Consider the following 26,302-nt stretch of genomic DNA (forward strand, 5'->3'; position numbering starts at 1 on the left):
TGATTATAGAGTCTCCTCATTACTCAGTCTTTTTCATCATTCGTTGTGCATTTTCTTCATTGCTTGTATAGTCTCCTCATTACTCAGCCCTGTTAATCATTCATTATACATTCTCCTCATTCTTTACTCATTTTCCTAATTGCTTGTATAGTCTCATTACTTGTCCTTCGTCATCAACACTTGTCCATTCTCCTCCTTCTTTGAGACGTTTGCCTCATTGCTTGTATAGCCTCCTCATTACATGCCCTTTTTACTCATTCATTGTACAGTCTCCTAATTTCTTGATCATTTTTCTCATTGCTTTTATAGTCTCCTCACCTCTTGCCCTTTTTCATCATTCATTGTTCATTCTCCTCATTCCTTGCTACGTTTTCCTAATTGCTTGTATAGTCTCCTCATTACATGCCCCTTTTCATCATTCATTGTACAGTCTCCTTGTTCCTTGCTCATTTTCCTCTTTGCCTGTATATTCTTCTCATTACTTGTCCTTCTTCATTCATTGTCCATGCTCCTCATTCCTTGATACTTTTCCTCATTGCTTGTATCATATCGTCTCCTTATTAAATGCACATTTTCATCATTCCTTGTACAGTCTCCTCACTCCTTGATAATGTTTCTCATTGCCTTAATAGTCTCCTTACCTCTTGCCCTTTTTCATCATTCATTGTTCATTCTCCTCATTCCTTGGTACGTTTTCCTAATTGCTTGTATAGTCTCCTCATTACATGCCCTTTTCATCATTCATTGTACAGTCTCCTTGTTCCTTGCTCATTTTCCTCATTGCTTGTATAGTCTAATCATTACTCAGCCTTTTCCATTATTCATTATACCTTCTCCTCATTCCTTACTCATTTTCCTCATTGCCTGTATAGTCTCCTCATTACTTGTCCTTCTTCATTCATTGTCCATGCTCCTCATTCCTTGATGCTTTTCCTCATTGCTTGTATCGTATCGCCTCCTTATTAAATGCACCTTTTCGTCATTCCTTGTACAGTCTCCTCACTCCTTGATAATGTTTCGCATTGCCTTAATAGCCTCCTCATCACTTGCCCTTGTTTGTCATTCAATGTACAGTCTACTGATTCCATGATAATTATTCTTATTGCTTTTATAGTCTCCTCATCCCTTGGCCTTTTTCTTCATTCATTGTCCATTCTCCTCATGTCTTGCTTATTCTCATCATTCTGTTTCCATTCTCCTCATTACTAACCATTTCTCTCACTCTTTGCAAATGTATGCCCCTCCTTGTACGTCATTCTTATTTTATTTATTTGTATTTATTTATTGCGCCTATACACAATGTGTTATTCTCCTCATTCCTCTTCCATTCACCTTATTCCTTGCCCATTCTCATCCTCCCCTGTATATTCTACTCATTCCTTTCGCATTCTCATTATTCACTGCCCAGTGCCCTCATTACTTGTCAATTTACTTCATTCCATGCACATGATCCCCTCTTTGTTCTTGTCCATGTTCCTCATTCTTTGCCCGTTCTGCTTATTACTCGCCCACAATCACATTCTTTGCCCATTACCCTAATTTCCTGCTCGTACCCCTCATTAGCTGCCCATTTTCAGCATTTATTGTACATTCTCCTCATTCTTCCCCATTCTCGTCATTCCACAAAAATGCTAATTTAGGTTACATTACATGTAATTGTGCCAGTTTGAGAGAAACATTTGGCTGTTTGAAGGCGAGGAGTCAATGCCTTTTCTTTATGATGGCTTCTCAGTCGGCGAAGCCAGGAAGATACCTAAAGCCCAACATGCTCGCCTTGGGAGCAGGACAGTGCCATGCATTATGGTGTTGATCCCACAGTCGGTTCGACTCAGCCCTCAGATTAATACATTGTGGATAATAAGGATGGTAATATATAAAACACAAGAACTATTTTATTACATTCTTTTTATCCATACACTCTTAAACTGCATCCACATTTGAGAGAATATTGTAGAGTACTGGAGCTATTGGGAGCTAGTATTCTGACAGATAGATCCATGGCTTTGGTCACAGATGATATTTGTGGTAAATTGTGTTAAGATGTTATGCATGTATGTGAGCAGCAGAGCCACATGGTGTAATTTACCCCAATCTATTCATGTTACACGGCGAGAAAGTAAATCTGTGTGTATGAGAAGATCACCAATTCTACTGTCCTTTCACTTCTAGCTCCTTGTGTACCAATGGATGTTGCAACATTAATTGACTGTGCCAGTAACAATGCAGTCTTGTTATGGCTACATGCCGATGGAGCTCTGAACTACGTGTCTTCCATGACCGATCTTAGTGGCAGTGTGGCAGACAACTGCAACACAACGGAGAACACCTGCAGCTTCTTCAATTTGAACTGTGGTCAGACCTACAATGTCACTGTCACTGCATTTGGTGAAACCTGTAGCAGCGGGCCCAGTGCTGCTGCCACACTTGTGTCAGGTAGGTTCCCCGCTACTTTGATGTTACTGGAATATTTCTATGCAGAGGATTAAGAGCTGACATGGCTGGTTGAGAACAGTTTTCTAAGCAACCTGTTGCATGTTGTATGTGGCTGTATGCAAGCTATGGACTACTGGCATGATATGGCGGGCTCATTGATTTTACCATCTAGACAACAAATGTTGATGGTAATGATCGGTTCTACCCGTGGTGTTTTCGTATTTATTCAAATTGCCAAATCCTAAAGAAATTGTCCATCTACTCTTTTGTTTGGTTCATATCTTTTTTGCAAACCTACAGCGAGGTCCTCACAGGCCCCTCTGTCGCTGTTTAAATCCATGGAATAAAAAAAAAAGAGAACCTTCAAAAGGTCCAACAAAAACATTTGCTCATTCTATGGCTCAACATTGGAAGTACCTCTTCTTAGAAGGAAAGATGGGTGAGTGTAAAAGCTCCCTCTGTACATGCCGATGACACTAAAGTTTCTCCTGGGCGACTCTGAGTATTCTTTGTGGTGGGGTCTTGCAGCTCACGTATTGGATGCCAGTGACCTACCACATGCTATTGTTTCTCACAATTGGTGGGATGTTTCAACCAAAATCAAAATCATAAGTGTAGCGGAAGTGACATCACATGATCATTGACCCCTCTGTGACTTAGCACGGCCCTCTAGCCAGGCAGACCAGGCCATTTGACTATGGCAGCAAAGTTAGGAGATGCCAAAATTGGCAAATGAACACACATAGATATGCATTGGGATACATGAATGTGCTTGCCATGGTTCTTTGTTATGGTAATACATGCACAGGTCTCCTTAGAACCTTGTGCATGTAGATTCCATTTGAGAGTGCCTGGCCAGTTGGTGCTTCCACTGCAGCTACCTGGGGGCCTCAAATAAAGCTCTTCTCTTCTCCCATACCTTGTGCCTCTTTATTTCATATGGCGACGAGGCACTGTACCCCGAGGCCCCCGGGAGCGTATTAGGTCACCTGATTGGGCGCAGCCCCCCCCCTTTTTTTCGCTGCCGCTGACTTCTGCTGCCAGCGCCTGCAGCGGCCAGCCTGTCAGCTGTGGACAGCCAAGAGGAACAGCCAAGAGAGGCCTCGACATCACCTTTCAGTTCTCCACTGTAAAGGGTGCCGCTCCTCCCCGCTGGGAGTTTAGAGCGGCGCACATTGCACTCCTGCCCTACTCCAAAAGTGCTTCAGACAGCAGGAGCTGTCCATCTATCAGGTCAGAGGAGGGGGGAGGACGAAGTGAAACTTACACTTTCCTTTCATTTGACATTTTATGTGTAAAACGGACAAAATGAAACGTACGCTTTCCTTTTATTGGCATTTTTTTTGTGTAAAACCCTCACTGCTGCCCTGAGCAGAACCCTGCATCATTTTCAAAAGCTGCTAGCTGTTGCCCAGCAACACACACACAGCATTAGCAGTCTTCATTCTCTCAATGGCTACTCTGACTTTCCGGGACTAATCACTCACTATCTTGGTCCATTGTGACATCACAACTGAACATTCCATCAGGTCTTCCCTGAACCAGCCAACCTGTGCTCCCAGCCCATTGTGAGGTCACAATCTGTACTAAGGACCATCCATACACTGAAGCCTAAAGACTCTGCAGTACAGATACACCTGGGCATTCTCTGAATCGGGTCCCACCCTGCCATGCAAGCAATTCTATAAAGACTGTATCTCAGCACCTCCTTGCTAACTGCCAACAGTACTGAAAACCTCTGCCTACACTACAGCAACTGGTGCCACTCAACGCCATTCCTCACCACTTACAACCTAGAATCAGGCACATCACCATGCAGGGCGTTCCGCCTCCCACCAAGTTTCTTCCATGCCCTGGGAGCCCACCCTGCCCATGGGAACAATGGATCGATGGATTCCACGTCTACCTCAGAGCCATTGGGGGCAGCAAATTCAATGATGACCTCAAGGAGGCGACCCTCTTGAACTGTATAGGGGCAGAAGCACTGAGACTTTTCAGGACCCTTCCCGAACCCGGCAACATAGGAGGAGATGGCAACCGCAAGTTTGACATAGCATTGGCCAAACTCACCAGTCATTTTGGCAACAAGACCAACGTAGTACTGGAAAGATACAGGTTCTTTTCCAGAAAGCAGCTCAAAGGCGAGTCTATTGATTCATACATAGCGTCCCTCAGGGCGCTTATGTCAACCTGCAGTTTCACAGGTGTCTGTGATGAGTATTTGAGAGACCAATTGGTGCTGAATGTGGCCGATCCACGCATCCAACAAAAATTGTGGCAAACCAAAAATCCCACCCTGGACCAAGCCACGGAGATAGCAAGGAGCATGGAATTGGGAGATCGATGCATGAGGGAAAGATGTGACCACACGACCAGTGTGGAAATCAAATGTGTCAGCCCTGAGTCCGAGCCTTACGAGCCTCTAGTAGCAGCAGTAAGAAAGGCTCCGCCATCAAGGGGTTCGAAATTTGGCTCAAGCAGAGCGAGGCCATACAACTCCCAGAATCCAAAGCGCTGCCAGAGGTGCGGATGGTACAAGCATGCAAATCCTGACAAAGAATGCCCCGCCATCGCTGTGGAGTGTTATAAGTGCAGCCAGATTGGACACTTTGCCAAAGTCTGCAAGAACACACGGGGAAAGACAACCAGATATGGCAATCTCACCAGGCGACCTTTCATCAGACCGTCCTCTGTGAGAGTAATCGACAGCAACCAAGAGCACAATGACATGTTATCTATCAGTCCAATGCAACAAAAGGTACAAATACTCACTGTAACATCCCAACAACAGAGCAACGGTCCCTGGGTCAAAATGCAAATCAACGGCATATCATTACCTGTAATGGTAGACACTGGCTCCCCCTACACCATCGTGGATCTCAAGACCTTTTTGAGTGTACTCTCTGGCAAGATACATGACCTGCGAAGCACTTGTGTAAGAGCTACCGGTTATGGAAAAACGCCCATCGAGATAATGGGATATGTGTGGGTGAACCTCAAGTTCCATGACAGAGAAACATATTGCAAACTCTTTGTAGCCAAAGATGGCTCCTCCGTTGTGGGATGGGAAGAACAAGCCGCTCTTCAAGTAAGAATACACCCTGAAGAAGAAATCCCCGTGCTGAGTGTGCTCAATAATGATATGGACATCAAATCTAATTTAGCAAAACAATTCCCCAAGGTGTTCTGCGACAAGATTGGACTCCTAAAAGGTTTCCAACACAGAATAATCCTCAAAAGAGGTGCTGTCCCAGTGGCCCACCGAGTCCGCAGTATTCCCTTTGGAACAAAAGAGGCGTTGAAGAAAGAACTTAAGCGCCTCTGCGATGAAAATATCATACAGCCCATCGAAAGTTCAGAATGGCTTGCCCCAATTGTCTTAGTAAAAAAAACGGACGATTCCATAAGAATGTGCGTCGACTTGAGAGACCTAAACAAAAACATATGAGTTGACAGACAGCCACTTCCCAATATATCTGAACTCCTATCGACCATGAAACCTGCAAAATACTTTACAACTCTGGACCTCTCCTCAGCCTATCACCAGATTGCTTTGGAAGAGAGCTCAAAGAACCTAACATCTTTTGTCACACCTCTCGGTGCATTCATGTTTAACAGAATGCCATTCGGACTCGCTTCAGCCGCAGCAGTCTTTCAGAGACTCATGTCACTTCTATTTGGAGGACTTGATGGCATACACTGCTTCCAAGATGATATCCTCATATCAGCCAGTACAGAAGAAGAGCACAACGCAAAACTTGTGGGTGTCCTACAGGTCATACAAAAAAGTGGGCTCACACTCAAATTAGAGAAATGCAACATAAAGTGCGACCGAGTTTCATACCTGGGCCATTCCATTGACGCCAACGGCATCAGCCCCAAGAGGAAACTCATGGACCCATAATGAATATCGCCGAGCCTCAAAACAAAGACCAATTAAGGAGTTTCCTCGGGATGACAGAATACTACTCCAAGTTTATAAGCAACCATGCTGATAAGACCAAAAACATGAGAAACATCTTGAAGAAGGCAACCAAATTCATATGGTCCACTGAATGCAAGAACGAATTCGAAGAAATCAAATTTCAAATTAACCAAGCCCCAGCCTTAGGAATGTTCGATTGTAAAGCTAAAACCATCATATCCGTAGATGCAAGTAAAACCGGACTGGGTGGTGTCCTAGAACAGCAACAAGATAAGTACATCGTGACGATTGCATTCGCATCGAGAGTACTGAGGGGAGCCGAACTAAACTATTCCACCATTGAGAGAGAAGCTCTGGGTCTGAGGTGGATTCTTCAGCATTTCAGGAACCTAATTTGGGGCTTACCCGTCATACTGAAAACAGACCATAAACCTCTAGTAAATGTCCTTCAGTCCAAAACTCCTCACCTTATATCACCGAGAATAAGACGTTGGTTCCTCGACATCATGCAATACAACCTCCAACTATGCTATATCCCTGGTCCACAAAACCAAGTAGCAGATTGTCTTTCCAGATTATCAACCAACATCGACACTGAGATTCCATCTCCAGATGAGGACATCATAGCTGTCGTAAACCCTGCCATCTGGAGAGATGAATGGAAAATTAATGCCAATACTGATCCGGAACAGCGAGAAATCAGGGAAGCGATAGCTAATGACTGGGTGGAAACGGGAGAGGCTTTAACAACCTTCATTCCCTTCAAGGAAGAATTATCGATGGACGATGAGCATATCTTCAGAGGCGATCGAGTAATCCCACCCACCCAACTCAGAAAAAAAGTACTCCAACTGGCAAACGAAGGTCACCTAGGAAGAAGCTTGACGAAAAACAAGTTGAGAAACAACTATTGGTGGCCAGGAATGTGGAAAGAAGCAGAAGAACTGGTCAAAAATTGCTCCACGTGTGCCATGAGTGACAAGTCCAAGATCTTAAGAAAGACCCCCTTACAGCCTATTGAACCTCCCAAACATGTGTGGTCTAAACTGGCAATCGACATCATGGGTCCATTCGAGAACCTCAAAACAGTCAAAGTATATATCATAGTACTTGTCGATTACACCTCTGAATGGACAGAATGGGGAATAGCTGAGGACAATGTGACCTCAAAGAAAGTTATAGATTTCCTGACAGAGATCTTCAGCAGGGAGGGAGACCCCAAGGAATTGGTTTCGGACAACGGGTCTCAGTTCATATCTATGGAATTTGCTGATTTCCTCAAGAAAAGGTCCATCAGCCACATAACAACATCTTTGTACCATCCAATTTCCAACGGACTTGTGGAACGCATGAACAGGCTCGTGAAGAGCGTAGTCCAACTGGCCACGGCCAACAACCTCCCGTGGAGAGAAACCCTCAAAGAAGCTTTGCATGCGTATAGAACTACCCCACACACCACCACGAACATAGAGCCCTTCCCCCTCATGCGAGGTAGGGTTGCAACTAACCGATTTAGACCGGCGTGGATGTTCTTATACACGGGAGAAGCAAGGGTGAACATGGATCTACTTCAAAAGACAGTAAGAGAAAAACAAGCAAAATACAAAAGACAATACGACTCCAGACATGGAGTAAAAGAGATGATGGTTCGTGAAGGAGACTGGGTACGTGTCAAAGAACCGAAGAAAACTCTCAAGGGTGAATCCATCTTCAGACCTCCACAGAGAGTTGTGAGTTGTCATGGGAAGTCTGTCATCCTCGATGATGGAAAGAGATGGTCTGGAGATTATCTCATAAAAGTAACAAAAGACATCCAAGAGACCAGCATATCTAAGGACAACAGTCCTGACAAACCATCACAACACACCTCACATTCCCCAAGAGAATCCCTCTGTGAACATGTGGACAATGACAGACCTCACTCCATGCATCAAGGAGTCCCCACTGGAAGAATGTCCAGAAGGAACCGCAAAATCATCCAAAACTTCAACAATGACTATGTTTATTACTTATGTACCCCAGTTTACCCATCTTCCCTCTGCCTCTCCCACTTGACACCCTTTTTTTTCCCTTTCACTTTCCCGCTTTTCCCCCACCTGTTTTTCCTTTTTCTTTTGCCTCACGTGGGGGAGATGTTATGGTAATACATACACAGGTCTCCTTAGAACCTTGTGCATGTAGATTCCATTTGAGAGTGCCTCGCCAGTTGATGCTTCCACTGCAGCTACCTGGGGGCCTCAAATAAAGCTCTTCTCAACCAAAATCAAAATCATAAGTGTAGCGGAAGTGACATCACATGATCATTGACCCCTCTGTGACCTAGGACGGCCCTCTAGCCAGGCAGACCAGGCCATTTGGCTATGGCAGCAAAGTTAGGAGATGCCAAAATTGGCAAATGAACACACATAGATATGCATTGGGATACATGAATGTGCTTGCCATGGTTCTTTTACATTTAATTGTAGTGGGGCAGGCCTGCTACAGCAAAAGACGGTGTGGGGTAGACTCGTATGGGTGAAAAAGACAGAGGCCAAGGAAGGCAGAAAGATAACGAAGGAAAGGCAAACGGGGAAAAAGGGTGAAGAACCTGGCAGGTGCGCAGGAAAAGACAGACTGGGAGAAAGGAGCAAATAGGGAAGGCTGAAAAGAAAATGAAAGTGGCAATAGATTAAGAGGAGGGCAAGAAAGAAGAGCAACAATATGGCAAGAATCGAGGTAGGGAAGGGTGCAGGGATCCATAAATGGGAAGGGGGTTGGAAGGGAAAAAGTGAAAGGGAGACAATATGCAAGGAAGGGAAGGGGAGGATGCAGGGATAATAGGTGGGAATGTGAAGGGAGGAAGTGAAAATGATGTGGATGTGAATGGGTATGGCGGTGTAGCGCACGATGGAAAGTAGAAATGTAGATGGGTGGGATGGACAGAAAAAAGGGAGTACGGAGAGAAGGAAGGGACAAATAGAGATTGAAGGGAAGGTAGAAAGGGAGATGATCAATGGTGATGTGAGGATCGAAGGAAGAATGGGGGAAGAAATTAAGGAACGTTATTGAATCAATGGATTGACTGATAAGGGCTGAGAAAGGTAGACAGATAAAGCACTGGACCTCCTTGAATTTTGGGCGTTATAAGGGGGTTGGTTTAGTGTGCAGTTGGATAATTCCAGGCCTGGTTCATTCAGGTTTGCACTGGGGCAAAAGAGGAGATGCCCAAAACCCCTGCCCATCCTCCCCCAGCTGTGCCTTTGCTACTGTACACTTGATTCACAACGTCAGAACTGGGGAGGATCTGCAGATGCCTGCAGCATCTTTGCAGTGCTCACACCAAATGTGATTCACAAAGCTCTGCTCAAGGGCATCTCAGAGATGCTCCAGGCATGTCCAGATGTGTTCCCGTTTTAGGCTTTGTGGATTATGTCAAGGCAGTGGGTGCAAAGGTGCCTGGTCATCTCACTACAGCATTCTTTCTGGGGCAGACTCTGTGGTCGATATGTTCTTAGCCTTCTAATGTAAGGTGGGTGTATAATTTAATCACATGTGCAGCCTGTTGCTGGTCCTCCCATAGAGATTCTTTCAGCAGTGTCAGGTATTGTCTGACCCTACAGTCATCATAGCATCCAGCATCTGCCCAACTTCAGCTCACAGAGCTTCTCTGACTATCCAAAGATCAGCTTGTTCCTGGATTGTATTGGGCCAAGTCTGACTCCCCTCATCCATTTTCTGGTAAATATTATACATCCAGCATTTGTTACATTTACAGACAGTTTGTATGAGAAGGTCCTGCACCATCTCTATGTATTTTCCGTGACTCGAGAAGTCTTGTAGTCAAGTAACTTTCCTAACCATACTTTGTGCAAGTAAATAGATTGTGTCTGCGCATGGCCCAGAGAATTTAATGGCACATAATGTTGTTTTCCCCCTCTTAGCTCCATGCATCCCAATCATTGCTGATACACACCTTGATTGTGCAACCAACACTATGGAGCTGTCATTGAATGTTACTCCTGGAGCTCTGAGTTATCAAACAACAGTAGGTTCTGCCGGCGGAGAGCTGATGTCTTTGAATACAACAGAAACTAACTATGTCATCACCAACCTGGCTTGCGGGCAGACCTACAACACTACAATCTCAGCAATCAATGATCTGTGCAGCAGCCATGCCACTCCCTTCCAATTTCACACTGGTAAGTATGAGGCCTTCTTTTGAGCCTTAAGAGAGCCACAACTGGGGTTGTTATATAAATGCATAGCCCTTGTCCTTTTGGTTGGGTATCAGATGCAAACAATTGCACTGGCATCTGAAACGAGTTCTGCCGACCATGGAATCAGCATTGGAGGTTTTGTTAGCTGGTATGCTCATGACTGGTGATTTTCCGTCCCAACCTATCAAACACCCATTATGGGAAGAAAGGTACGTAGCACTGACAGAGTCCTCCTATCTCAGCTCCTCTCGACTGTAATGGCTTTGAGTGTGTCCTACTGGCTCAGCTCCTCTTCACTCTTTTGCCATTGACTGGGCCCTCTTTGCTCACCTTCTGACTCTCATGGCATTGACTGAGTCCTTCTGACTCACTATGCTTGAGTCTCGAAGCAACGATTTGGTCCTCTTTGCTCAGCCTATCTTAATCTGATGGCATTGACTGTGTCTACTTGGCTAAAGCCCCTTTTACTATTATGCCATTACTTGTACCCTACTGGGCTCCTCTTGACTATTTTGGCATTTACTCTGTCCTCCTGGCCACCACCTGACTCTCACAGCATTGACTGTGCCCTCATGGCTCAGCTTATTGTGAATCTTCTGTCATTGAGTAGGTCTTCCAGGCTCCCCTCCTCTTGACTTTCAAGGCATTGATTGGTCCCCCTGGCTCTGCAGCTCATGGTTCTCATGATATTGACTGTGTCCTTCTGCCTCAGCTCCTCTTCGCTCTCATGGCATTGAATGAGTCCTCTTTGCACAGGTCTCCTTACTCTCATGGCATTTACTACAGCCTTCTTGCCAAGCGCCTCATGGCTCTCATGGCATTGACTGTGTCCTTCTGGCTCTGCTCCCTTTGACTCATGGCATCAACACGTCCTCCTTTCTCAGGCCCTCTTGATTGTGCCCTACTGTCCCAGCTTCTCTTGTCTCTCTTGGCATTGACTGTGTCCTTGTGGCTCAGCTCGTCTTCAATCTCATGGCCTTGACTAAGTCCTCCTGCATCAACTCCTTTTGGCTTTAATTCCTTTGACTGCATCCTCCTGGCCTAGCTCCACTTGACTTTTGTGGCATTGACGGTGTCCTCCTGACTCAGCTCCTCTTGAACATATTAGTCCTGGTTCAGCTCCTCTTGACCTTTATGGCCCAGACGGTGTCCTCCTGGTTCACTGACTCTCGAGGCATTCACTATGTCCGCCTATCTCAGCATTTCTTGACGTTCATGTCATTGACAGAATCATCCTGTTTCAAATCCTCTTGCCTCTCCTGGCATTGACTTTGGCTTCTTGGCTAACAATATGTAATGTATTCCTTTCCGATTTCATGAGCGTTCTATTAAAACCTCAACCCAAACAGCATGCATGCCCCTGCCACAGAAGCCGTTGTAGGTATTGCTGCAGTGCTAGCTCAAGTCATCTTGCCTCAAATCGCTGATGGTCCACACGAGAGGCTTTGTTAGGGAGGACTAGGGGAGCTATAGCCCCCAGGACTTTTGGTAGTAGCCCCGCATAGAAGCTCAGGGGCTACAACCAAAAGATCAGCTAGCCCCATGTCCCAACAGTCCCAACATTAGCTTAGCCCTGGATCTTTTCCAGACCTGGCAACTCCCCTGGTCCACACAGAGTCCCCATGCGGGAATGCATTATCCTATCTGTACCGATGGAGGTATTTGACAGTGGTACAGTCTGAAGCTTGGCATTATATCATGTTAGGGCTCTTCTACGTTGGCTGCACATGGGTTATGCAGAAGTTACGGAAGCATGATAAGTGACGTTCCCGAACTTTGTGTCTTTGTCGGAAAGCATTTAGTAACGCACACACAATTATTTTTTCGTGCAGCCCCCTGCAGTCCACTCTATCTAGAATCCCAGCTAGATGGCACAAGCAACATCCTTACTCTGTCCTGGGAAAATGCTTTTGGGGCTGTGAGCTACACAACAAATGTGACCAGACCTGGAGGCGAGCACCACTCATGCACCACAACAAACAACAACTGCAGCATCAGCGACATGGTGTGTGGCGAGGACTACACAGCAACTGTCAAAGCAGTGGACACTACTTGCAGCAGTCCAGAAAGCAATGAGATTGCATTTCAAACTGGTAAGGCCACAGGATACCCCACAAGAAAGATTATTTATGAACATGTACTGAAGGTGACCAAAGGAATTGGTATGGTCTACAGAGGAGGACATGCCCATGGAGACACCTGGAGGTTTTCCAACAGGCCTGTAGAGATAACCAAGCAGTTGACTAGCTGCCCCGGTGCTCCAGGCCTTCAAGAGGTGGCACCTTCTTGGCAACCCTTGGGGCATACCAAGTCACTGACTTGACTCGGCCTAAGGCCACTGGTCTTCTCCAATCAACGGCCTGTTGGGAATCTTCAAAATGTACCAAAGGGCTAGCCTCCTTCGATCATTTGTTATCGTTCCAGAGTTCTTTTTTCTAAGTTAAAGCAATTAAGAGAATTTTGTTTTTGTTATTGAAACTTCAGTTTGGCTATCTCAACAATTAAGATAATTTAGTGGGCTACGTCATCTTCTGCAAAGATCTGTGTGCAACCAGAGGGTCACAGATTTAAATCCCAGAGGGGCCGCTCAGCCTCCCATCCATCTGAGGAAGAGAAATGAGCTTTAATGAGTTGGGTGCTAATAACACCAGTTATTAGTCCCTGTGATTCACATTATATGGTATGATGTATATGTGCCTTCATTAATTATTGTTATCACTAAGGTGTGTAGAAGTACATAACATTGTTTATGTACCATCATGCTGGAGTCCTTAGTCAGAGGTTCCATCTTTACATAAAACACCAAAGCTAACCCTTAACTGCGTTTCCTCATTCAGTTCCCTGCACGCCCACCACAGTGGAAGCTCACCTTGACCCTGCCTCCAGTAACGCCACGTTATCCTGGGGAGCAGCTTCCGGCGCTTTGTACTACACGGCATCTGTGTTTGGTCCCATGGGAGAGGTCCACTCTTGCAACACATCCGACACAACATGCACTATTATTGACTTGGAATGTGGCCAGACGTACCAGGTGACTGTGACAGCACACAGCAAAGAATACATCAGTAACACAAGTGTAGCAGTCCAGCTTCTGACTGGTAAGTGTGATCACTCACCATTGAGCCATCGCTCCAGGTATTGGTGCTATTACATTATTTTGCTTTAATGTGTGTAATTTAATCTCTAGAACAGGAATCAGCAACGTATGGCTCACCAGATGATTTGGGCTGCAACTCCCATCAGCCCTAATTCATAGTCAGTGGTGAGGGATCATGGGAGTTGTCCCTGGTTGCAGAGCCCTGCTCTGGAAAATAAACTCATAACATGTTAATGGGGTGCCGTGGGTGTGGGAAGGTGGATGTCCAATGTATTTTCAGGTCCAAGAAGTCTACAGCTGTTCAGCCTTCAACAGAAAAGCATGTTGTTTAAAAAGAGTGGTCCCCTTTGTTTTACCATCTCTTCTTTTATTTACAGAAGTAGTAGAAAACTTTTTTTTCTGATAGATACATTTACCTTGAAATCGCCTGCAGAGGTACTTGCTGGCCCAGTGTGCATAGTTATGTCTGGTTAATCCGCCTTTAACGTGAAAGGAGCAAATATGTTGACACCAGGGATGCAATTTGGCCAATGGGTCGGTGTCTGGGTGAGAATCCAATTTAAGGGCCTCATTACACGGATGGCGGTGGACCAAGATGCTATTAGCACCTTGGTCCATGCCGGTAAAATACCGGCTCCGCCTTGGTGGAAAGGGGAATTACCGCCCTATTCCAAGGTTGGCGGGGTGGTAATTCCCCTTTCCCCCATTGCCCTTCCCCATTCCCATTTCTGCCCCATAGGGCACTATGGGAATGGGGAAGGCGCTAATTACGGTGCCGCAAATTGCTGTACCGTAATTAACTCCCTGGTCCCTTTGCGGGTTGGTTTTTAACGCCTGCAAAAAGCAGGCGTTAAATTCTCCAACCCGGAAAGGGACCTTGTAGTAAGGCGGTAAGGGTTTACTGGTACCGGTAAAATACTGGTACCAGTAAACCCTTACCGCCTACCGTGTAATGAAGCCCTAAGTCCCCTTATGTTCCAGCTCATCACATTGATCCGTATCACGTTAATGTGCCCTTGTAGGCATGTATTTTGCACCCCCAGTCTCCACCCCAATGTTGCTGTGATCCATTACAGTCATCTGTGAGTGCCTGCCGGGCAAGAAAAGGTCCTGATTTTCTGCCAATCCACCCATCGCGTTTCCAGGCGTGGGTCACATTGGGCCCCTTCCAGCCATCTGGATCCCCCCACGCCCCGCACTGCCACCCCCCCAACCTGCAGTTTAATATGCCAAACCCCCACCATTCCCCTCTCCGGTTCCACCCCCTAACCAAACACAAACTAATCAACACCAACAAATACCAAGCAATCGCAATGGGGCTAACGGTTGCCGATGTGGTGAACATCGAGTAACTAATACACAAAGTATAGCATAGTGACGTGTATTGAACTATCAAGTACTATGATCTCATAACTTAGAGGAGGTGTCTGCAATTTCTTAGGAACAATCCATCAGCCTGGCAGCTGATCCTCATGGCCTCACCCCTTCGGGCACGGCAATGGAATTTGGGCCTCAATGCATTTCACTGTGCTTCCTCCGGCACTGAAAAAATAGAACTTCCCACGGAACTGGAAACAGAGTCGTGCCAGGAACAACATTGCGTAGAGGATTTTATGCTCTCTGAGCAGTTTCTTGACACTCATCGCTCCTGACTTTTCCCAGCATTAGCCCCTTTCGTCGTGTTGGGCAGCGTATGCAGCACAGAAGAGAGGCGAGTATCGGCTACGTAGTGTAGAGGTATATCAGTTCACTGGTATCTGCCCAAAGGGTGACACTCACTGCAGTATATTGTTGGTTGCGTGCCCAATGTCGTAAATCACAATGCAGTGCTGGGCTGTACTCAGGCGACCACTTTGCCAGCTCCACAGCCTAGAGGGGAGAGCCGCAGTACAGTAGGTGTCGAGGGCAGCGACAACTTTACGGTCCGAGCACACCAGCACACCAAACCAACATATGTTTTATGTGAGCATATTGTCTGATATATATGAATTAAAATATGTCTGTTTGGATATTATGCCTTGGGTTGAATATAATTTGATGATCTAAAAAATCATCCTGTGAGTAGGTTTTCCCACTACTGGTGTGTGATAGAGGTGGGTAGCTAGTGGTATACTTTGCTGTTGTTTTGATATTGACTCCTCAAATACCACAGCCCCCATTAAAAAAAGAGGCACCCCTTGTTTGCTCAAAACTTTTCTTCACTTGATGATTTAAATGTAATGGCAACACGGAATGTATCTTTTTACATGCAGATGCATTTACATTTCCTTGTCCACGGTGCTCTGCTATGTCTTTACCTTGGTACATTCACCCGTGTATTACAATTTGGGGAAATTATAGTATCTTTATTCTTTTTTTATGTTTTATTTGCCTACAGCTCCCTGCATCCCGGGCAATTTCAGCACAGATATTGACTGTTCAACAAACACTGCCACCCTCGCCTGGAGCCCTGCTGCAGGAGCTGAGAATTACACTTCCACCGTGACTGGGCCGGATGGCGTGCTGCACTCCTGCAGCACCGGGGCGTCCACCTGCAGCATCGGCAACTTGCAGTGTGGCCAGACGTACACTGCAGCAGTCACTGCTACCCGAGGAGGCTACAGCAGTGCAGCCAGCCTCCCCGCTGCCATTGAAACAGGTAAGACGCGAAGGCTTCCTTGCACACGTGTTTATTTTCTATTGCTCTGTTCTGTAGTGTTGGCACTCCGGGGGACTCCATGACGCGCTCCCAGGGGCTACACCACCTGCGCGCAGATCAGGAAGGTGCTCTGTTCCGGACCCCACTCCCCAAGGCCCCTGCATTAGGATTAAGGCATCAACAGTATCTTTATTCATTTGTATATAATATATAGCGTAAGAAACACACGTTCAGCACAGAACACAGAGCAGCCTGGGCCACAAGGGTGGAACGAATAATAACAGCGAAACGCGATGCAAGATTCTCCTCGAGTTTCTTTACAGCAAATATGGACTGAAGAAATAAGGACCTGCATAGTTTCTGAACAATAAATTAGGATGCAAATGACGTCTAACTCTCACACCGTCACCCAACTGATAGGAAAACAGAAAGGAGAAAACAGGAAAACATGGCAGGGTGCAATTAGCTGGCCTGGGTTGATGCCTACCTCTTCTTCTTACAGCGCTTACCGTGGGGGCCCGCAGAGTGTGGTTACAGCAAAAGTATTGTGGCTGTGTACCTCGCTTATGATGAGGGATGAACTGAGTCAACGGATAAGACATGCCGCCTCAAACCAGAGCAAAGAGAAGGCCCTGAAATGGGTTGGGCTGGTAGAGTGCCCGCCCCCCATTTTCATCTACATAATCCATGAAGGGTGCCCAAATTGCTCTGTATGCATGAGATAATGGGCCGCATTACGAGTTTGGAGGTATCCATGGTGCTATTACCACCATGGCTGACTCCAAAATCGTGTCTGGGTCCGGGTTCCTTGAATGAGGAATTACCGGGTCATTCCAACCTTGGAGGACCCGGTAATTCCTCATTCAAAAAATCAAACGCCATTCCCATTTGAGCCCCTATATGGCTCAATGGGAATGGGGATGGAGCAAATAATGGGCCCGTTAATAACAGGCCTGTTATTAGCTCCCTGGTCCCCTTGCGGGATCTGCAAAGGACGTCTGGTCTGACCAGACGTTCTGAGCGGGTCCCGCAAGGGAACTTCGTAATAGAGCGGAATGGGTTTACCGGCACCATTACCGGCGCCGTTAAACCCATTCCGCCAACCTCGTAATGAGGCCCAATGTGTTCTGATTCGTAGCAGAGACCGCTATAATTTCCCATTTCTTTTACCAGGAGATATTGGGCTGCATTACGAGGTTGGAGGTAGCATTGGCGCTATTAGCGCCATGGCTGCCTCCAAACTCGTTCCGACTCTGCCCTGGTGAATGGAGCAATTACCGGTCCATTCCAAGTTTGGCGGGACCGGTAATTCCCCATTCACCAGGGCCCTTCCACATTCCCATTTCAGCCCCCATAGGGCTCAATGGGAATGGGGAAGGCGTTAATAACGGTACCGCAAATTGCGGTACCGTTATTAGCTCCAGAGTCCCTTTGCGGGTCTCGTCCTTAACGCCTGGAAAAACCAGGTGTCAAGGGAGGACCCGCAAAGGGAACTCGTAGTAAGGCGGTAAGGGATTACCGGCACCGGTGTCCTTACCGGTGCCGGTAATCCCTTACCACCTACCTCGTAATGATCCCCAATGAGTTTAGGACACTCGCACCATACATCCATAAAGGTGCCAACTGGAGAGCAGTTCTGCCGACGTTTGTCTGATGCAGCTTGCCATGCGCGTTCAGGTTGATGTGGGTTCAGGCGCCATTGTAGCAGCCCTTTAAATGCATTTTCCTTGAGTTGGAGGCAGAGGTGGACTGGGACCCAAAAGAGGCCCGGAAATAATGTTCAAAGTGGCCCCAAAGTACACATTTTCTGCAAACCCAAACCTTGGCCTATGAGAAAATTTGGAAATACCACACAAAAGATGGCCAGGATGCAGAGGCTTGCTGGGAAATCTCCAGAGCGCCCTATAGGGCAATCCGCCCCTGGTTGGAGACTAGTTAAGGTTTTTACTGCTCTGAACCAGGTCTGCCACTTTCCGAGAGCGATCTCCCAGCAGTGATCTCTCAGTCGTCTATTTTCAAAGCTTTGTAGATACTGGATACACACCCTTTCGGCAATAGTGAGTGTCAAATAACAGTTCCGGGGGGATGGGTGCCGGCGTGCTCCAGCACTGATCAATACACTGGAAATAGTTCTCCAAGGCCGAGTTGAATGTTACGATCTGAAAAATGTAGACGGGTACCATTATCAAACCATTTACCTATTTTAGGTGGCACACCCTCTCTGTCATTTAGGTAGGAATCAGGGTTGTCAGGGGCACTGACGTATGTCCTTGTTTTTAGACACCCCAATATAGCCCTCGATAGTCGCATAGCATGTGTAACAAATTTGCGAGAGGCGTTGATCAAAGCTCAATGCTTGGGGGTAGCCATCAGAGAGCATCCAAAGGCATGGGCACGCTTGCTTGCTCAATGCCCACCCAGATTTTGCTTTCACTTGAATTAGGGAGCCAGTCCAGTAAACCCCAAAATGGGAGGCTACTTCATATCGCTTTACATCCGGAACGGATACACCTCCCTGATCCCCCTAAATACCCTTTTAACACATCATGCACAAAAAAATGGGTAGAGGTGAATCAGTGGTAACCATGGCAGCAAGTCTCCCTTATTGAGCATTCATGTTTGGATGATAAGAACTTCTGGGGGATTTTTGCATCTGAAAACCGCGACACTGCTCCAGATGCTGACGGCAATCTGTGGCTTCATTTTAGACATTTTCAATTGAACTGAGTCACCGCTTTTCAAACCTGCATTTTCTTCTTATTACACATAATCATGCTCTTTTTGTTTAACATAATTCTATAAGGAGTGATGTATTTTCTAGGTTGGTTTATTATATATTTTAACCAACCAGAGCTTAGAAGAGATGTGTTAAAAGGCGTGCATTGTTAACGTTCCCAAATCCAACTTCGGAGCTTAATTAAATGGTGGGATCCTGAGCAAAGCGTGTTCTCTCTACGCGTCATCTGCCAAACGTGCATGTCTGTAGAAGTGATTATGCGCACAGTGGATGCTTTTTGAAAAAAGGGTAATGGGTAATGAATGAGGATTTTCCTAAGTGCAGTCATTTACCCACATCATGGCTCTAGTTGGAATACAAAGCCCTAAAGAAGATTACCCTGACTTGCAAAGAGATGAGCTTTCAAAGCGTGTGTGAATGCCAGGAAATGGTTCAGACTGTGAACAGAATGGGGAAGTCCATCTCACAACAAAGGGCTAGTTAAAGCCTGATATAGAGCGGCCCCCGAATCAGGCTTTACGGAAGCGAGGTACCTTAGGTAGCCACTCAGAGGAGCGCAGAAGACGAGAGGGAGTATTCAGCTCAAATGTGTCACTGAGAACAGAAGGGCCAATTCAATGAATGGCTCTATAGATAGTACATTGAGTGCTGAATTTAATTAGTTCACAAATAGGTAGCAAGTGTAACTTGGCTGGCAATAGCCTAGAGGAGGTATGACAACAAGTCCCATTTTCCAAGCGCGTAGCTACAGTCTGAATTATCTGCAGGTGACATACAAGGAATTTTGGCAATTCTAAATAGAGTCAGGTGACATAATCCAACCATTCAGAGGCGGAAGCAGACACTGCAGCAGCTCGAAGAAAAGAAAGTAGTTGGGGAAGAACTTTCTGCAGTATTTTGAAAGCATGAAAGCAGCTGCTGAACACAGTGGCCGACTGTAGTCGCAAAAAGAGATCTGCATTGAACCGAAAGAACAGATTGTCCATAATGACCACAGGACTAGGTTCAGGATTCCACTTATATAGCCAGTATCGTGTGCCCCCAGGGTACTAAGAGAAGAAATCGATTTGGAAAAATCGATTTCATTTCGTGTGCCCTCAGGGTACTAAGAGAAGAAATCGATTTGGAAAAATCGATTTCTGAAATGACCAATTTAGAAAGAATGCTCGGAGAGTGGTCTTTCTAAATTGAACTGTCATGCCCTCGATGCACACGGGTTCTAGGAAAATCTGCATGCGTGTGAGGGGGTGTGGGCTGGTTAACTGGGATGGAGTTGGGGGTGAAATGCCCCACCGTAGTGACATATTTCCATTTTGGAGGCTGCACAAAAATGGCCGAAATAGATTGGGCTTTTTGATGTGCGACCTTCTAAAAGCGGAAATATCAGATAGAACCAGACCCCAGAGGCCAACTCTACCTTCTGTCACCATTAACTCTGTCTTGCTCACGTTCCGTTTCAGCTTGAGCCTGTGTATCACATCCACGTATCCACAGCTCGAAGTCAGCAGGAAAGGTTAGTTTGATGATTCCTGGTCCAGCTGAGCCTTTAATCGGGCTATCGTCTGTGTAGGAATAAAATCTCAGGCCATAGTTGTGAATGAGCAGAGTCAAAAGTAGACATTGAAGAAGATTGGTGACAGGACAGAGCACTATGGAACCTGCTGAGGGAGAGGGACAGGAGAAGAGACGAGGAGGTCATTGGTATAGATTGTGGTCAGCACTCCAGAAACTGAACCAGACAAAGGATACACCCCATATTCCTATATCATTCTGTCACTGAAATATAGAATGGTTGACATTGAATAAAGCAGCTGACAGCTCTAATAATATCACAGCTGAGGCACTGTCAGCCTCAGAAACAAGGCAAAGATCATTAGAAGTGGAGACAGGTGCCGACTCCAACGCCGCTCCCCAGAAGAGATGAAAACCAGCCTGAAAACGATCCAGAGAAGCAGTAGATTCAAGAAAGGCCTGAGAACAAGGGGTGACTGTGAATTCCATCACTTTGGCGAGTGATGGAAGCAGAGAAAATGCCCTATAATTGGATAGTATAAGAGGATTCAACAAATGTTTATTCAGCAGTGGTATCAAAGTAGCTGCATTCAAAGGGGTCGGAACTACTCCTGTAACAAAAGACGAGTTAAGAAGTAAGGTAAACTGGGCAGCTACGGCTTCAGTGAGAATCCGGAGGCAAAATGCTGGATTAGACTCTGAGGGCACACCGGATTTAAGACGCTCCAGTAGCTGTGAAGTATCCTCAATAGTGAGTGTTGGAATTGGTGTCCAGGAAGTTATTTTTAGGCCTGCCTATATCCCCAGTAAAATGGTTCGATGAGTTGGTGTGCACTGGGTGGGTAGCGACAGTGTCAGAGATCTGTTGTACTTTATTGACAATGAATAATGTGGCTGTTGACCAGAGATAGCAATGGCTAGAGGATATTGATGTAGGGGCAGATATTGAAAGATTTTGTAACAATTTTAAACAGTTAGTTTTGAGTGTTGGTAGCTGCAGATATCCTAATCCTGTAGTCATCTACTTTGGTAAGTACGGCCTCCTTTTTTATTTCTATGATACTCACAACAGCAATTTTGTTTGAAATAGTGTATAGTCTTTTGCAATTGTTTCAGTGATTCGCAAAACCAAGGGCCTGAAGGTAGTTTAGAAGGGATTAACAGGGACCATAGAGTCAGGTGTTTGAAGTTTCCTCATTAGAAAAAACATAATTACTTCTACTATGTGTAAGGGCAGAAAGGAAGGTTTAGTAATGGCCTGAGGGGCTGAAACACTTATGACAAAAGGTGCAAGAAAAGTATCTGCCCAAATCATAGGTTGGGGAGGAGAAGATCTTAAAGAATGCTTACAAGTGAAAATGATGTCAACGATAATGTTCTAGGTGTGGGTTGGAGTGCCTTGTATTTGGTTTGAACCGCGCATGTCTAATTCATAATGGAGTGCTGGGTTTATCCCACCACAGATTGAAGTCTCCAAGAATGATAAGTTTGGCATGCGCCAACCACACTTCATTTACTATAATGGTAAAGTCTTCAGCAAATGAGGAGTCAGATTGGGATGGTCTCTACACTTGGAATAAAGGCTGCTGAATCAGTAGGAGGAATGACGTGGCAGACACGAAGATGAGATTTAGAAACGCATCCAATCTGTCCCTTCTGGTCCACATGGAGCGTAGTGAACCCTGGAGGTACAATCTGGGCCAAGCAGGCCAGAATGCAATGTGAACCATGTTTTGGGCAAAAATAGAAAATTATATCAGGTCAACTATGTGCAAAGAATGTTTTCTGCTACATAGTGGGCATTACCTAGTGCCACGGAAAGCTCAGTCGGAGAAAGAACATATAGGAGCAGAACAAAATGCATTGAACCGGGGTGATGGTATATAAGAATGAGGAGTCTTAGTTAGGAGACCATGTGAGAAGATTAGTTTCATGACCTCAGGATCCAAAGGGAAGCAGGTGGTTGCAAGACCTATTATCAGGTCCCTATTAGAATTGCCATATTAATTCCTGGCACAGTCACACAAGGGAGTCTTGCTCCATACATAACATTGATTGGGGGCATTCATATGCATATCACAATATGTCTTGGCCAGTTCTTTTAATGTAACTTCCCAGGATGCACTAGAGTATCAAGGACTGATTTCATTCTCTGTGATGTTGTTTTATGTATCGTCACTTCGGGGGTTGTCAATCCTATATATAGAATTTGCTAAGGATGTTCGTGCACCTGGGTTTCCCCACGTCACCCCCCTCTTCTAACATGTGAGGTTCCCAGTTTTGGGGAGAGGAAACATGTGGTCCAGATGTCTCTTGGACACTAATGGAGCGACATATGGTATTGCCATTTTCGCCTGACATCTAAATCCCGAAGCTGTGTGAATGAACATATATGATTTGTGTTTGTGTGGAACAGACATGCTATTAAAAAGCAGCCCTGGCACTAATGCGAAGTTAAAGCAAAGATATCCTCATTTTGGAGAGGAGAAATTATGGTTCAAGGCCTTCAGCCCACCTCCCAGCTGCTTCGTAGGTCACCTGTATTCCCTTGTAGGATTCTGCAGAGAGTGTCTTCAGAAAACCTTGTGCAATCGTGCAACATACAATTTGTGAGGAAGCAACTTTTTGGGGACCGTCCAAAGGGGAGCGGCACCTGATCAGTTGCATGTCTCTGTTGATGTTCTCACTGGGGCCTGTTTTGTGTGATCTTGCTCTTTAAAAGGGCAATATTGCAGTTTGCTACTGTAGCAACAGCAATTAATTGACATGTGCCCCGAGCCAGTGCATGGCACATTTCATAGGTCTCGACAAGCCATCTGTGTATGTGGTGGAGGAGCGGAGAGGACCATGGTCAGTTCTGTGTATGAGGTGGACACTAGGGTAGGACCATGGTCAGTTCTATGTGAGTGGTGGAAGAGGGGTGGGACCGTGGTCTGTTTGTGTATGTGGTGAAGGAAGGGAAGAACGATTGTCAGTTTTGTTTATTTGAAAGAAGAGGTTTAGAACATGATCAGTCCTGTGTATGTGGGGGAGGACGCGTGGAACTATGTTCAGTCTGTTACCGTGTTTGGATCACTGCAATTTCTGGTTGGGGGGGCCATTAAAAGAAATTGCCAAAACATCATGGTGAAACAACCGCTGCAATTTTCATGAAACCGTTAAAGTCTGTGTATGTGGTGGCATAGGGGTAGTACCCGGTCAGTCCTGCGTATGTGGTAATGGAAGGGGAGTACCATAACCGGTTCTGTGCATGAGGTACAGGAAGGTTAGAACCATTGTCAGTTTTCTGTATGTGGTGAAATAGGGGACATGTCATGGTCAGTTTTGTGTATATGGTGGTCAGGAGGGAACCATGTGCAGGTCTGTGTGTGTGGTGGAAAAGGGGTAATACCATGCTCAGTCCTGCGCATGTGGTAATGGAAGGGGAGTACCATGCTCACTTTTTCTAACATGGTGGAGGTGCGTGCCCATGTTCACCACAGTGGTTTGGGGAACAATGGTTATGCTATGGGTCCCTTCTCTATCGAAGGGTGTAGGTGTCAGTCTTAGTGACTGGTAGTGCCAGCCTTTTTTCCAGGAGTGGAGGTGATTGGAACCTTCTTGTGATCTTTGAGTTGTTTTCAGCATAGAAAGGTGGATCAGGGCCTCATCTCATGCATTTTGACCAATCAGGATGTCTTCTTGTGTGTATTTATGCATTGCACTATAGGGGGCCGAGAAACAAACCTTTCGTACCCCTCCACTGGAATTCCAAATATGAGAAGGTAGGCGGCCCGGCCTGCCTCTCGTCTAAGTATCATCTGCTCATGGCGTCAGTCTTAGATGTCTATGGACCTGCACTTTCCATGTTTTTCTTCTTTGCCATTGTACTGATGCCTAGCCACTCAATGTGACCAAAGTGACTTTATAGCACAGCTACAGTGTATTTGTTCCATCGAAACAACTGTTTTCTTGCTCCAATAAAACTACACTATTCTAAAGTAAGTTTTCTGTAAAATAGCAATGCTCTCCTTTTCTTGGAATGTGTGTATTATTGTTTCACCTGTTTACTTGGTGCTGATATCGACGGCCATGCTGTGCGCGTTTCTCCCCGAAGCAGTGGCGTCCTTGTTGGCCTCAGTATTCCGATTTGCTGAAGTTACGTTTCTCACAATTTCACTGAAACTACATCATGGGGAACAGATCTTGGGCCTGCATAACATTTCTATGTGTGCTTGCAGCCCCCTGCATTCCTGCAGCCCCCGCCTATGGTCTGGACTGTGCGACCAACACTGCATCATTGCACTGGGGCTTGACAGAAGGAGCTGAGTCTTTCACAGTGATGGCGACAGAGAGAGATGGCCACACAGCTTCCTGCAACACGACGGGTGCCGCCTGTGACATTGCTGGTCTCCTGTGTGGAACAGTGTATGATGTGGCCGTCACCGCAGAATACCCTGGTTGCCAAGCGTTGCCAAGTGCATCAGTGCAAATAGCAACAGGTACTGTTGTATGTTTGTTTGTTTATTAATTTTATATGGCACGCCAAAGCCAAAGGTAACAGGGCGCTACAGAGAACAGGAAAACAAGATTGCTTAAAACTTAGTTACAAGGCACAGTATAAACGTATACATTACATCGGTTACATGGCAATGTCTAATATAAGCATATACTTGAGATCACGATAAATCAGTTAAAGAATATACATATGTACAGTCAGGTTAGTAGGTATGGATTGTTCCATGGTTAATCTTGGGGGTCATTGGAATGTAGCCATTTGAGTCTATTCCGTCTAAAGCTGTAGTAGGACTGGTCTGTTCTGATGTCGAGTGGGAGGGCATTCCAGTATTGGGCCGCCTTAACTGGGAAGCTACTGCCGCCTGTTTTTTTTTAGTCTAAATTTGGGTATCTGAAGGCAGTACGAGTTGGCGGTTCTGGTGGGGCGAGTGGAAATTTTTCTCACAATTCTTGCTACCAGGTAAGGGGGGCTGCATTAATAAGACATTTGAAGGTGAGTGATGCTGTCTTAAGTGAGATTCTGTCACTGATTTTGAGTCATTTGTGTTTTCTTCTAGTGTTAGAAATGTGATCTTTAGAAGGTAAATTGAGGGCAGTTCTAAGGGCGTTATTTTGTAATGTTTGAATTTTGTCAATGATGTATTTGTTGGCTCCCAAATACAGAGCATTGCAATAGTCAAGTTTGGAGAGTATTAGGGCATTGGCAATGATGATACAGCTGGCTTAGGTGAGGAAAGCTCTGCTTGCCCTAATAAGCTTACATGTGTAGGCTGTGGAGGATACTAGTGAGTTAACTTGTTTCTTTAGTGTTAAGGCTGAGTCACGGTGAAAACCTAGTGTTTTTACTGTTTTGGAAACTATGATTATATTGCCATCAATGTTAAAAGCTGTGTAGTCGGGGCTACGTTTTTTTAAGTAGGCAGTGGATCCGAAGAGTAGGATTTCAGTTTTATCATCATTCAGGCATAGTCCATGTGTGGCCATTCATGCCTGAATGATGAGATGTATTTTGTTTACCAAGGCCGTATCCGTGTCAAAATTGCCCGAAAGGGGAATGAGGATCTGGGTGTCATCTGCGTAATTTGGGTAGGTGACACCCAGTCTGTCCAATTTGTCAAATAGGGGCTTGGTAAAGATATTGTATAGAGTTGGCAAGACGCAAGAACCTTGGGGTACACCGCAAGTTATTTTGATAGGATCTGCTGATGCCAATGTTGAGAAAACTCTCATTGTGCGGTTGTCCAAATGAGAGGTTTGCTGTAAACTG

The 26,302-nt window shown here is 45.7% G+C and overlaps 1 protein-coding gene across 1 annotated transcript in view; it reads left to right on the forward strand.

Moving 5' to 3' along the window:
* LOC138542778 (serine-rich adhesin for platelets-like) overlaps positions 1–26,302 on the forward strand; it is a 385,335-nt gene that overhangs the window by 193,899 nt on the left and 165,134 nt on the right. The window contains exons 28-33 of the mRNA XM_069641863.1: positions 2,170–2,433; positions 10,279–10,536; positions 12,387–12,647; positions 13,392–13,652; positions 16,029–16,289; positions 24,759–25,019. Coding sequence (XP_069497964.1) covers positions 2,170–2,433; positions 10,279–10,536; positions 12,387–12,647; positions 13,392–13,652; positions 16,029–16,289; positions 24,759–25,019 — 1,566 coding nt within the window. The remainder of the gene's footprint in view (positions 1–2,169; positions 2,434–10,278; positions 10,537–12,386; positions 12,648–13,391; positions 13,653–16,028; positions 16,290–24,758; positions 25,020–26,302) is intronic.

This window comes from Ambystoma mexicanum, chromosome 1q (genome assembly GCF_040938575.1).
Source record: "Ambystoma mexicanum isolate Mex_15411 chromosome 1q, UKY_AmexF1_1, whole genome shotgun sequence".
Classification (NCBI taxonomy): Eukaryota; Metazoa; Chordata; class Amphibia; order Caudata; family Ambystomatidae; genus Ambystoma; species Ambystoma mexicanum.